At 49.2% G+C, this 13,644-nt stretch overlaps 1 protein-coding gene across 1 annotated transcript in view; it reads right to left on the reverse strand.

The window, feature by feature from the left end:
* Window positions 1-1,871: 1,871 nt before the first annotated feature.
* NOS1 (nitric oxide synthase 1) overlaps window positions 1,872-13,644 on the reverse strand; it is a 169,807-nt gene continuing 158,034 nt past the window's right edge. Inside the window, exons 25-30 of the mRNA XM_063085368.1 lie at window positions 12,998-13,085; window positions 11,733-11,854; window positions 10,408-10,556; window positions 8,882-9,076; window positions 6,598-6,716; window positions 1,872-5,156 (exon numbers count right to left, since the gene is read on the reverse strand). Coding sequence (XP_062941438.1) covers window positions 5,141-5,156; window positions 6,598-6,716; window positions 8,882-9,076; window positions 10,408-10,556; window positions 11,733-11,854; window positions 12,998-13,085 — 689 coding nt within the window. The 3' untranslated portion in view covers window positions 1,872-5,140. The remainder of the gene's footprint in view (window positions 5,157-6,597; window positions 6,717-8,881; window positions 9,077-10,407; window positions 10,557-11,732; window positions 11,855-12,997; window positions 13,086-13,644) is intronic.

The following is a 13,644-nucleotide window of genomic DNA, read 5'->3' on the forward strand; positions in this document are numbered from 1 at the left end:
CAGGGGACATACAAGGATACTGCAAAAAGTTGGTGGAAAAATAGGGTGAAAAGATAACATGAGTCTTTGCAAGAACTTTTGGAAGACCCCTTGTATTTGGGTGTCACAGTTGGCAGGAGACTGCTACCAACATCCAGTAGGTAGAGGCCACAGACGCCATGCAATATCCTACAATGACCAGGACAGTACCCATGACAAAAAAATTATCCAGCCCCAAATGCCAGTAGTGCTGAGGTTGACAGACACTGGGCTAGAGTCTCCTAGAGGTTAGGAGCCAAATCTGGACACTTCGATATCCTGGAGTCATTTTCTATAGAAAGCAGTGCATTAAGGCAGAGCCATTCCTGCCTGCCAGGGCTGTCGCATTAATAATGGACCCTGTTCCAGACCAGACAGACATGCCCTGCTTGTCCAGAACCATTCAGATATTCCAGCACAAAACAAACTCATAAATGTACTAAGTCATATGGACTCCTGACCACCTCCCTTGCATGTGGCTCTGACAAGAGTTAATAGAAAAGAGACCCTGAACAGATGCTGCTTTCCATGGGTGAAAGTGTACTTGGGTCCTCAAGTTTGAAAAACAGCAATATTTGGGGAGCGGCAGCTTTTCTTCTGGGGTCTTTTTGCCACCAGGCGGGGACTGGCAGTGGATTGAGGAGGAGCAGGCGTGAGAGGAAGAGGAGATGCTGAGCCCCAAAGGCCAAATACAGGTTCGTCGTGGCCATCTGTGATGAGTCCTGGGAGGCAGGGCCCCTCCCCCAGCCTCTCAGACCTGTTTCCTCCATCCCAGCTCCTGGTCTTTAATTCTTGAACCAAACAGGACATTTGGATACAGGGGGCTTTACAGGGCTTGAGGGAAGACAGCCTATAGACGGTTATAGAGGAAGCCCAATTAGTATTTCTTTGCTCTTGTCACCTGCTGGTAGTCTTGGACTACTGATTCAGATGGGAGGCTTTGAGGGTAAGGTGGGCACAGTGACATGATGGAGATCTGGGGCAGTGGACATAGAAATACACAAGTAAAAATGGCTGGCTTAAAACTCAATCTGAAGTCCACGGTTTTCACCATGGCATGATTAAAAAGGCCATACTGGGGGCTGATACTGCAGGGGTGAAGGGGCCCAGATGTCTGGCTTGCCCATCCTGGTGGGAACCATTTGCCCCATGGTCTAGGTCAGAGCACCTCTCACTTGCTTTGGGCTGAGATCAAAACTTGGCCTCTTTGCAAGCCCAAAGCAGGTGTCAGCTGAGAGCATGTTTGGCCAGAAAATCCTGTGTTCTTAGGCTGGGGTCAGTTTTCCTTCTGTGCATCTAGGCATGGCTGGGCCTTGGAAGGATTTACCCTGTAGACTCTGGGGAAAGCTGCTATCACGTCGGCACCATAAACTCATTCTTCCCCTGAGCCTGTTCTTCCTCGCAAGACCCCTTTCTCAGCTAGAGGCGAGACTTTAATTTCTCCCTTGTCCTTACCCTCCACAACAGATAGGCATGGGATCCTATTGGTTCAGCTCCTGGCATCTCTTTGTCACATCTGCCTCTTTGTCATTTGAATCCCAGTAACCCACCAATGGCTCAATGGGCCAGCCATCCATTCTCTCTGCTGCAGCCAGAACATTCTTTTCCAAGCATAACTCCAATCACCTTAATTTCCCCTTTTGAAAAAGTCTCTTAAGGACTCCTTGTTGCCTGCTGAATAAAGCTGAAGTTCCTCTGACGTGCCACTCACCTCTCCCCACTGTCTACTCCCTGCCCATCCTCCTGCACCATCCCGGTGCTCCCTCTCACCACCCACCCTCCTCTGCCTTCCAAAGCCAGCCCCAACTCCCCCCACGCTTCCCATTCATGCCCTTCCTCTCACTCTTTCCACTTGCCGGCAAACTCTTGTCTTCCCAAATCCACCGGCGAGATCCCACCTATTTCTCAAACCCCAGACATTTATGTCAATTCCAAGAATGGTGTCTCTGCCCTCCAGATTCTACCCTTCATAAGAAAGGAACGGTGTTTTGCTTATCTCTGCACACTCCACGGTGCCTTCCACATGCTGGAGCAGCAAGATATTATATAAATTAAGCAAAAAATTAAAATTTGATACCTTTTGGGAGAGGTACTGTAACTGGGCACTTTATGGGCACTGTGTCATTTAATCCACCTTGTTATACAGGTGGATATGTAGTCTCAGAAAGGTCAAGTAACCAGCCCACGGTCATCTGCATAAATAGGAGCAGAGTTAGGACTTGGACTCAGGTCTGCTTCAAAAACTTCATTTTGGTAGGTCTGAAGCGTTCCCCCCGAAAGAGAGACACCTGGCTGCCTCACTCCAAAGAAGTGAAGAGAAGCTTTCTCTTCTCCCAGGGAGTTTAACCATTTCAGCTCTTCCATGACACAGGAGCAGGAATTGGGTTCATAGTGATGACAGGAGAGCACGATGCCCCAGCTTTTCTGTTTCAGGGGATGTCTCATTTCTCCTGGCCAAACTCGATTTCGGGAAATGGGGTGGAGCTACTGCAAGCCAATTCAAGGGCGAGAGGGAAGTAAATGGGCCGCAATTGGGGTAACCCCCAAATGCCCCACCAACACTATTTTTGCTCACCCATTGTTAAACCTTAGTTTGTACCTACTGTTGGTGATGGGGCCTGAACTAAAAACCACCACAAGAGGGCAGTATTTACCCACCCTGGATCAGAGCTAGACTAAATCAGGGCAGCTCCACTCTGCTTCTCCATAGGCTCCTCATTGCAGAGGGGCTTTTTGGGATCAGAAATTCTGGCAAATGGGAGAAACACATCAGACTTGTCTCCTGTTTTCTGGCTAAGAGTTATAAAGCAGCTAGTGTTGGGGTTGAAAGGTGTTTACTTAAAAAAAAAATTCTTCTTGGGGAGAAAGATGAATTTGGTTATATAATTTTTTTGAATTCCCTGACCAAATGGGACAATGACTCCATCTGTCTGCCTGCTATTAGAAGGACAGGGATATATAGAAAGGAGATGCCTGCACGTAGTGAGTACTCCTAAGAATTTATTCAGTGGTGGAAAAGGATTTGCGCCTAAAGGTTGACTTGGCGAGGGAAGCACTGGTCAGCTCCTCTTTGATGGAGGTTGCACATAGCAGTTCAGTCCCTGGGGAGTTAGTGACTTTGGTGTCTCCAAAGGCTCAAAGGGCTGGAAAGAAAGCCCCTGGGTAAAAAGCTACTGGGATCCAGAATTGCGTTTGCAGAAAAAAAGGGGTTTACAATCGGCTTCCTTCCAGGTTACAGAGGATTGGTAGGGGATGCCGAGTGTTTGGTCTCTACGTCCATGGAAGATGGAGCAGGAAACAATGGGATTATAACTGGCACAAAGTCAAACTCTATGTGCCAGGGATGGGACACCAGTGGGGGCTGCCAGGGAGGACAGAGAAAGGAGAAACATGGCCCTCTAGGGTTGCCCCATTGTAAAGCCCTTCCAAAGAGGGCCAGAGTACTTTCTCTTTGGTGGGTCCCCAAACTGAGCATCAAGAAAGAAATGCCCAGGCACAGTATATAAAATAGATGCCATTTTTCTATGTGGTGAAACAAAACAAAACAGAAGGACAGTACTGGCTGAATGTTTCCATGCTGGGGGGACCAGGGCTGATCCCTTGAGGCTGGGGGTCACCAGAATTTCTTGCCTCTCTCTGACCTGACATCGATTTTTTGCACTTAAGAGGAGAAAGGAACCCCTTGCCCTCCAGTTACTGAGAGGCAGCCTCCCAGGGAGAAGCTGCCAGACCCTAATTCCTACTGAAGACTTAACTGCCCATTTTTGATGAGTTGAGGGTTTTATTTGTCAAAATTATTTTAACAAGTTAAAAAATGTGGAGATCAATTTTAGAAGGCCCAAAGCCCAAGGACCAGTTTCTTCCCCTCCTGAGATGTGGTTCCTATAAGAGAAGCCACATGGTACCTCATTAAGGAGTCCCTCTCCACACCAATCAGCTCTAACCAGCTTCCGTGATTTTATCCCCAGGGGTGAAGCAGCAAGTCCCACTTGCAGGAATACAAAAATAATAAACATTTTCTTCTTTGATATTGTTTTTAGATTCCAAAATTTAAAGTTCCATTCATTCATACTCTTTAGGTTCATAACATCATGACTAGGGGAAACTGAGGACACATGATTTGTCCAAAGTCACCTGGTGGCAACACGGAAAAATCCTTATTTCCCGAATGCTCTCAGACATACTTCCAGGCCTGTGGATGGGATTGCCTGGGGTGGGGTTGGGGGCCGGTCTGTGGATATGGCCATATCAGGTGATCCTGGCTGGAGTGGGTGAAGTCGGGGAGGGGATGTGCTCAATCCATTAGATGGGTTCATTTCACAGTGAAGGCTCCCCTAACTGGCGTCAGCATTTAAGTGCATCTAATTCTGTGATTCCCTCTTTCATTGGGAGATACGTACCATTAATCATCACACCCCAATCCCTATGCCATGACCCTTTATAACCAAGACAATGAGCGTGCTTTCAGGTGTTCTGCAGACACTAGCACAGACCCTTAATTATAGACACATGAGGAGTTAATACGAGCCGGGGGCACATTTCTTGGCACTGAGGGTCTTCAATGACGGCAGTGGATTCAGTTCTAAGATCAATACACTTGCACAGGCAAGAGGACAGATAGAGACCCAGGCCTGTCACAGGCACACACACGCATGACCGAAACCTCATCCTAAAAAAGGATAAGGGAGGGACTTCAGTGGCTGAGGGACTGGCTCAGAAAACTTCTGTCCAGCACCTGCAGCCTTTCCAGGGGAGCCCAGAGAACAGACCTCAACAGGAGTGACAGCATGTTGCAGTGGTTTCATGCACCCGTGATTTGCCCTTGTCAGCAAGGGGGTAGGGGGTAGAGTTTTGTGAGAGCCACCGCAGGTTATAAAGGCATTGCATTGCAGCAGGAAAACTCAAGGAGAAGACCCAGGAGGGCCAAGGAAATCACTGAGGGGTGTGAACCCAGAGGAGGAAAACCATGACACAGAGACAGGACAAGAGGCGGAGCAGGGGCCACGTGGGGTCCTGGAGGAAGGGTTCAGCAGTGTCTGTCCGCGCTTACGAAACCTGAAGCCGCCCCCGCTGGAGCATTTGGGGCAGCCACCCCGCCATCCACCTGGGCAGGAGGATCCAGTTAGGAGCTGAAAACCCTGTCAGAGAAAAGTGGGGAGGGAGGGAGTCAGTGGATTGAATTATGTACTCCCCAAACTCACTGAAGCTTGAATTGTGTCCCTCAAGATTTATGTACTAGAAACTTGGTCCCCACTGTGACTGTTAAGAGGGTGCGAAATCCTATTATGGTAATTGAAAGGTAGAGCCTTGAAGAGGTGATTAGATTGTAGGACCGTGCCATAGGGAATGGATTAAAAATGGTGGTCAGGGGTGTGATTCTGAGGGCTTTAAAAGAGGAGAGAAGAGTGTCTGTCTTTTGCTCTGTCTGCTTCCACCATCTTGCAATGTGAGACCCCTGGGTCACTGTCATCACCACCAGATGGACTTGGACTTCCCAGCCTCAGAAACTGTAAGCAATAAATTTCGTTTTCTTTACAAATCATCCAGTTTCAAGTATTTTGTTATAGCAACAGAAATGGACTAATACAGTGCCGCAGGAGCAAGGCAGCTCTGTTTGCTTCAAGAGACCCAGAGAAAAGCCCTTTGTGCTCTGAGCTCAGGGGCCTCACCTCTTGAATTTCTTCGGTAGCCCTATGTCTTGGACAGGACGTGGCACATAGATGGGGTTTGTCTTGAATGAATGAATAGACGAATGAATGAATGAATGCATGCTTGCTCACCAATGCAGCCAGCCAGGAAGAGGGACATTTCAAGGGGCTTTTGACAGCCAAGGGAGTTGTGATCTTAAAAGGTAATGGTGTGAGTCTACTGGACACAAAAGTATGTTTTCAAGAATGCTGTGTAGTCTTAAGGGGACAAGAATGAAGATGCTGAGTTTGAGAAATGAGTGTGTGCCTTATACTACGGAAAAAGAAACAGTTGAATTCCTACCTAATTTAAAGTAAAAAGCACACGGTATGGTTTCCAGGCACTCGGCGGCAGGGAATGGGGGTTTGGGGGGTGGGGGTGGGTACCGGGCTGTGAGATTACAGTCAAGGTTGATGTGTCACAGAGTTAAGGTAAGGTTTACATAGACTCAATCCCAGTTTTGTGGTGCCTCAGTCTGTTTCCAGCAATTTCTAAAGGTTGGTGGAATTGTCAAAATCCTATCAATTGAAATTTGCACCAATGAGAAGCCCCCAGCGATGTGGGAGGTGTGGGAGCTGGTGTAAAGTGCGGTGGGTAGAAATACAACCCCCCAGAGGCAGGAACCATCATTCCACTAGGGGGCGCCCCAGATGGAAGCCGACATCTAAAGCAGGGCTTCCCACACTCGGGGCCAGAGTCCCTGGAGGGCTCATTAATATGCAATCTGCTGCACCCTGACTCTTGAGTTTCAGATTCAGCAGGTCTGGGGTTGCCTGGGAATATACATTTCTCACATGTTCCCCAGATGGTGGTGGTGCTGCTGCTGGTGGTCTTGGGACCCCACTGTGGGAAAGCCAGACATCCCTATCCACTGGGACAGAGCCAGCTTACTCATCGGTGTCTTTTTTGCTCTCTTCAATGAAGGCGATAGACTCAGATCTAAGGCGGTTGGTCACTTCGTATGTTCGCAAGGTGACTCCGAAAATATCCTCATGGTACCGGTTGTCATCCTAGGGACAGAAACAGCCAGGAGACAGCCCTCAAATGCCAGACTTGTGCTTGGGGAGGGGCAGACACCCCAGAACGGAGTATACCTAAAGAAGACGGTTCCTAAAGAAACAAGGCTGTCCCCAGTGTCCCCAGGGTAGCTGTAGTCTCTGAGACTCTGTTCATTCAGACTCTCTGCCCTCCAGGACACGGGGCCTCTCCAGCCTCGTTGGCAAAGAACACTTATGTTAGCATCCAGAATCCACTGCTTTGTGGATTCTGAGGTCAGAAGTGATGAGATTAAGTGGAAACCTTCCCATTCTCCCCTTTCCTTCCTGCAACCTGTTCCTGCAAGTTCAGTTCTAGGCAAAGCTGGGTTTAGTGTGAAATGTCATAGTCTGTAGAGACCAGTAGAGAGGGGGCATGCTTAACATCCCCACAGCTGCCCAAAGCAGAGACTCCTTGGACACACGTGAGTTTATCTAAAGATGAGCATCTTGGCTTGACTTTGCCCAGAAACAAACAAGCAAAGAGGAGAACCTCCCTTGGGGCCCCAAGAAACAGCACAAGTGACAATTGACTTGTGGTATCTAAGGATTTATGAAGCTGTAGGAGCTCCTTTGTCAGAACTGAGGGGTGGGTGGCCAAGAATATTTTCTAAGGGCAGCATTTTTGAGTATCAAACAAGGAGAAAATGCATCTCAATGCTGAGGGGGGCCGCAATGGTTGGGGACATGCATTTGGTGAGCAAGGCACAATGATGCACGGAGTTAAGTCATGGCATCCCTTAGTCCTGAAGGTTTTAAAGAAAGTCACCATTTGCAGAGTGGGTTCATTTTTAGTTGGGGTGGTTTTTCAACTCTTTTCTGCAAAGTCCCGGGGAATCTATGAAAGTGTCTCCCAAAGGTCATACCAAAGAGACTGAGTATATGGGGGTCTTCACAGCTCTCCTCGGATCCCTGAAATTTCTCCCAGAAAGTTCTTTTTTTTCTTTTTTCACCTGCAGTGGTTTAGCATCAGATTTAGAGCAAGGGCTTCTTCCACAAAAATGTTTGATAACTGCTCATATAGGAAAACAGGGAGAAGGATGGAGCTTTATGGAGGCCTGGGACTTGGTTTTTTCTATTTGGGGCAGTTGGTCACACAGTTACGACTTTGCTTGCTGAGCTGCCACTAGCCTCTACGTAGCCTTTGGGCAAGGTAGGAAAAAGCCCTTCCCTCAGGGTGATACAGCTCCACACCAAGGGGTATGGCTTGGAGAGCCAAGTATGGGGTGGCTTTTAGACCTCATTTGCCCGCCTTGGACAGACCTTTTTGTGCAGTGCCCAACCTGCACAGCTGCACAGGGCAGGGCTGTGGCTTGGTTCTGGGGACAGGAAAAATTCAGTTAGGATGATTTCTATCTAGCCGTCCAGAGGTCTACCTACCCACTTGTTATTTTCATACACCACAGGCCCCAAGTGAGACAGGATAGGGACGGGACTCAGCCCCTCAACTTGGCCCCTCATCCCTATTTTTAAAGAATCCAGTACACCCAGATAAGCTATTTTCATGAACTAAGATTAGCAAATTTTTAAACACAAACTTTCCCAAGGCAGTTAGCCCCGACTCCCTCACATGTACGAAGCTTCAAGGTGACTACTATCTGACCCTCCTGGGTGGCAGTAGTGAGCAACTCTGCCATCTTGGACCTACTGAGCAGGCGCAAGGACAGAAGCCCTAACAGAGCATGCGCCCAGGCTGCAACCTGGAAGGACGTAATGGACCACCTCTATAGGCAGGGAATGAGGATGTTGGTTTGCACCCCTTGCCCTATAAAGGACCCTGAGTGGCTCCCTTTGGAGCCAAAGGACCCTCCCTTCTGCCCTGTCTCCCTTGTGCTCAAGCATATGCCCTAGTAAAACTAGCCTGCAACCCCCATTCAGTCTCTTGTCAACTTCTATTGCATAGAGAGCCAAAGGGTCCCCAATTTGGTAACAACCATATTCACTACCTGCACCTGCCCGCCCAGCCACCCCACCTTCTCTCTCAACCATGGTTTGGGACTACCTATGTGCTCTACCCTCAGTCATAAGTGGAAAAACAGGAGCAGGGATATCACCATGGCTCCCCTAATCCTCAAGACAGGTGGGGTTAGGAAGATAAGGGGTGCTGGGAGAGGGATCTGAGAAGCCACTCTGTTGCTCACCCTTAGCCTGCTGATGAACACGCCAGCATCTTCTGCTGAGAGTTTCCCCTGCTGGGCCATGATGCGCTGGATGGCTTTGAGGACATCGGCAGCCATGGTGACATCCCCACAGACATAAATATGGCCCCCTTGCTCCTTCAGGGCTCGGTACACGCGCTCAGCCAGCTGCTCCTGTAGGATGTCCTGCACGTACTTCTGCAGGGAGCAGGAGGACAAGTGGGAAGGGGCCAGCCTGTGGGACACTCCTGTCCTAGCTCACATCTCCCCAGGAGGCAGAGCCTGACTCAGGGGCTTGCAGGCAGGTAGACTATTCTGTGAAATCATCCCAGGGAACAAGAGTGAAGGACTAGGAAGAGTGAAACAGGGAAGCGGGACAGCCAATCTGAGGGTGTGTGAAAGAGCTGTTCTCCACTTTGGGAAACTGGAGCTCAACTCTGTGGAGGACTCTTTAGGGAGCCAGTAGATGATTCTCCAGAATCATCCTCTGGAGGGGTGTAAGAGAGGGCCTTATCTACCTGCTCCTCTCTCCCAGTGGCCAATGGTTATGCATGGGGTGTTAACATCTGTACACCTCTAGGTATGGGGCTGGTTGCTGCAGGCAGCCTGTGTCACAGTGCCAGGGAAGCCTCAGGACAGATGGCAAGAGGTGGGGGCAAGGTTACCTCTGTCAAGCCAGCTGCTGCAGCAATCGCTGGTGTAAAAGGTGGGTAAGAGGATATGAGGTGGGCACAGAGGTGTCTTTTCCAGCCTCTAGGGAATTTGTCCTGTTGGTTCAGGATGGCTTTAACTTGTCCAGGAATCTCCACCCAGTGAAGCTGACATTCAGCTGTGTGTCTTGGTATGGCTGTGCTGGCTATTACTAATGACATACCCCTATACCAGTTGTCAAACAGACACTGCCCAGACTCTCTGAGTGCCCTCTGCCCACCTTCAGCTGTTCTGACCCCTTCCCTGGGATCCCCAAGACCTCCCCAAGATCCAATAGGAGCGTGCTCCAGTCCTGCAGCCCATGTCCATTCTGAACGGTACTTTCTCTTATGGGCTGTTAATTATATATTTTTTAATTCCTATTTTTAAGCATTTTTTATTGTGGTAAAATACACATAAGATTTACCATTTTAGCCATTTTAAAGTGCACAATTCCATGGCATTAAATACATTCATAATGCTGTGCAACCATCACCACTTTCTGGTTTCCGAACTTTTTCATCACCCCAAATGGAAACCCCATTCCCATTAGTGGTCACTCCCCACCCCCTACTCCCCAATCCCTGGAAACCACAACTCTGCTTTCTGTCTCTACAGATTTACCTGTTCTGGACATTTCACATAAGTGGAATCATATAATATGTGCTGTTAAATATTTTAAATAGATATTTTCCCTCTCCTTGATTGCTGAAGTATAGAGCAACTTCAGAGAGGAAATCCAGAAAGGGGAAGGGTAAGGGGTTTCTAAGAGTGGGATGTGCAAGTGTGTACACACAAGTGTGTGTACGCATGTGCGTGTGTGCTGGGCTGGGGCTTACCTTTGGTTTGTCTGGCTCCCGGGAGTAGGCCGTGTACAGTTCTCTGAAGACCCCCTTGTTCTTGGCCTGTAGGGTTTCCTCCCTGTAGATGTGATCTATCTTGGATTGCCGGCACCCAAAGACCAGGACCATGGGGCAAGGACTCATTCCTGGGAATCAGGAAGATCTCATGTCACCAATGGCTTTGATGCCCGATCTGGGGGGTTTGAGGTACCAGAGGTGGGGGGTTGGGACTTTAGTGTGTGCCATGCTAATAGAGGCTCATGAACACTGGGGCAGGCAGGTGGATGTGCTCATGCACACACACACACGCACACAAACACACACATTGAGGGAGGTATGTCAAGTGTGTTCAGACTTCGGCAGACCTCCCCTCCCTGCGTCTTCCTTCTTCTGCCCCCCAACTCCTTAGCAGCGCTCACTATCGGTAATGCTAAGAGCCCAGACTCTGGAGCTAGACTGCCTGGATTCAAACCCCATCTCTTTGTGACGAACAACTTAACTTTCCATGCCTCAGTTTCCCCATGTGCTACATGGAAATAATAGCAGCATCTACCTCATAGGCTTATTGTGAGAAATATATGTAAAACGTTAAAACTGGGCCTGGTGTCTAGGGAGCACTTTATAAGTGTTAGCTGTTCTGCTAGAATGACAGCTCCAGGGGGCAGGTTTTTATTTTTATTTTAGTTGTTTTTCTGCCTTGTTCATTGCTATGTCCCCAGGGCTTACAATGGTGTTTGGCATTTATTAGGTGCTCGACAAATCTTTGCTTAATGCATGCCCGTTTCTTTCTATCTGCTTCACCCAAAGCTGATCTGTTGTGTCTCTCAACTAGCAAGTCCAGCTCTTGAATACCGTCTTTGGGACAATCATATAAACACATCTGTTTAATAGACTAGTGCCTGCTCCTACTAGGGCTATTGGATTTTTAGGAGGGGGCGCATCTTAACAGCAAAGAAATGTCCTTTGGAATTTGGGATGGGATTTCAGGCCCCTAGGACATCTGTACAGAATATTTGTTTGGTGTTGTCAGCACTATGCTCAGCAGTGAGCGCACCGGCCATCCCTACATAGGATCCGAACCTGTGGCCTTGGCGCTACCAGCGCCACACTCTCCCGAGTGAGCCACGGGGCCAGCCCTGGACAGGCCATTTGAATTACACCATGAACCTCACCCACGGGTCAGGTTGGTACCACCTCTCACCCCTCCCAGGCAGTGACTCAGTGCAGAGGTGACTCCATCACTCTGTGGGGCTGCTGAGATGCAGCTGGGCCTCCCCGGGTCCATGGGGTAGAAACCAAGGGGCTGCTGGACTGCAACCCACCTTTGTGTTGGATGTCGAATTGCCGCTGCTGCCAGAAGCTTCGGAAAGGAGCGATGCCAGTGCCTGGGCCAATCAGGATGCAGGGGACTTGGGGATTTCGGGGCAGGTGGAAGCTGGGCGCACTGAACAAGGAAGGGTGGATCAGATGGCTTACAGAGCACAAATCTGATCTAAAACAGCTGAGTCTTAGGTAGACCAGGCAGTCGTCTTGGGTAGACATACAGTGGCACTGAACAGCTCTTTAGCTGGGGCCTCTTTTCAGAGTGGGAGTCCTGCAAATTAGGGGAATTCCAAACATAGGAGGTCCCCCAGCTATTGCTCCATTCCCCAGTTCTCCTCTTTGCCGAGCTGACCCACAAAAGGCAGTGGGATTGACCTAACTCAGAGTTTCTTTACATTGGCACTACTGACACTTGGGGCTGGATGCCTCTTTGTTGTGGGGCTGTCCTGCTCACTGTAGGATGTTGAACAGTATCCCTGGCTTCTACCCATTAGATACCAGGAGCACCCCTGAGTTTTCAAATGTCCCTGGGGTGGGGATAAAAAATCATCCTGGGTTGAGAACCACTATCTATGGGATCTTAAATCAGGGAGTCACAGACTTCAGGACATAAACGAATCACCTGGGGATGTTAAAAGTGCAGATTCCTGGGCCGTGCAGTAAGTCTGGGCTCAGGACTCTGTATTTTTGAAACACCCCAGGGATTCTGATGTCAGTGGTATGTGGACCATACTGTGGCCATTTCAACCTCAACGGTTGAGAAAAATGGTTGGCCAAGGCCACTGTTCAGGTAGAGAAGTTATTGGTTGACATATAGCAGGGGCCCCCAATGTGTCTAAACTCAGTCATATCCTTTAAAACAGAGTTTGGGAGGAAAAGCTCCAGTCGATGGGGGTGGTTGGATCTTCCCCATCTCTAAGAAACGGGGCACAGACTGGGGGTGACCAACAGAATTTGGATAGAGTTTCTGCTATCTAGTCTGTAAATTCCATATATTTTCCTAGTTCACCACTGTAGCCCCATCATCCAGCACAGGACACGCACTTGGTAAATATTTATTGCATTGACTTGACTGATTAGAGGATGTGCTTAGCTTGCTATGTTGTTGTCCCATGATCCTGTTTCCTTAACAACTTGGAGTGATGCGGGATGTTGCTCTTAATCCCATCTGACGCAACCACCGTGGGACTGGTCCACCCACCCCACCTCGTGGCATCAACATGCAGAGTTGGGACAGCTGCTCATCTCTTCGTTTGCTACTCACCCTCTCACGAAACAGGGGACCACGTCATCAGCCTGTATCCGGTTGAGCCAGGAGGAGCACACGCCGTGGTGAATTGGTCCTTCTCCATCTATCAGAATAACCAAGGTGATCTGGGTCACCCACTGCCCACAAGCCTCTCTGTCATGGCCTCCCCTTCCCTCTAATGCATTATGCTCACAGGCCCCATGCCAAGTTTCTGCCTTGGAATTCCTTGTCTGGATCCCTTCCTCTGAAGGGGCAGGGGAAACAATACAGCTGGGGTGGGCTGTCGCTGTGCAACTGCCCAGAGTTCCATCAGGTCAGGGTGGGGTGGATTCAAATCCTGCACACCGAAAGGGCCTCAGTCAAGGTACTCTTGGTGGCATGCCGAGATCCCCATTTCCAAGTTCCCTTGGGAACTGTGCATTTTAATTGTTTTATCAAGGAGGGCAAGTTCAGGAGCAGAGCTTGGGTATTCTGACCCGCAAGCAGCAGGGCATGATGCGGCAGAGAGCTCCCCCAGGAATGGGTAACGGTGGCTGTTCCAGCTGCTGCCTCAGAGATAGGAGGGGATGGGAGGGTTAAAGCAGATCTCAAGATTGGGACTAGCTGAGGCTACCAAATGCACACCTTGCCTCTTTCCTAATTCTGCTCAGAATTGGCTTTGT

This window comes from Cynocephalus volans, chromosome 2 (assembly GCF_027409185.1).
Source record: "Cynocephalus volans isolate mCynVol1 chromosome 2, mCynVol1.pri, whole genome shotgun sequence".
NCBI classification, from domain to species: Eukaryota; Metazoa; Chordata; class Mammalia; order Dermoptera; family Cynocephalidae; genus Cynocephalus; species Cynocephalus volans.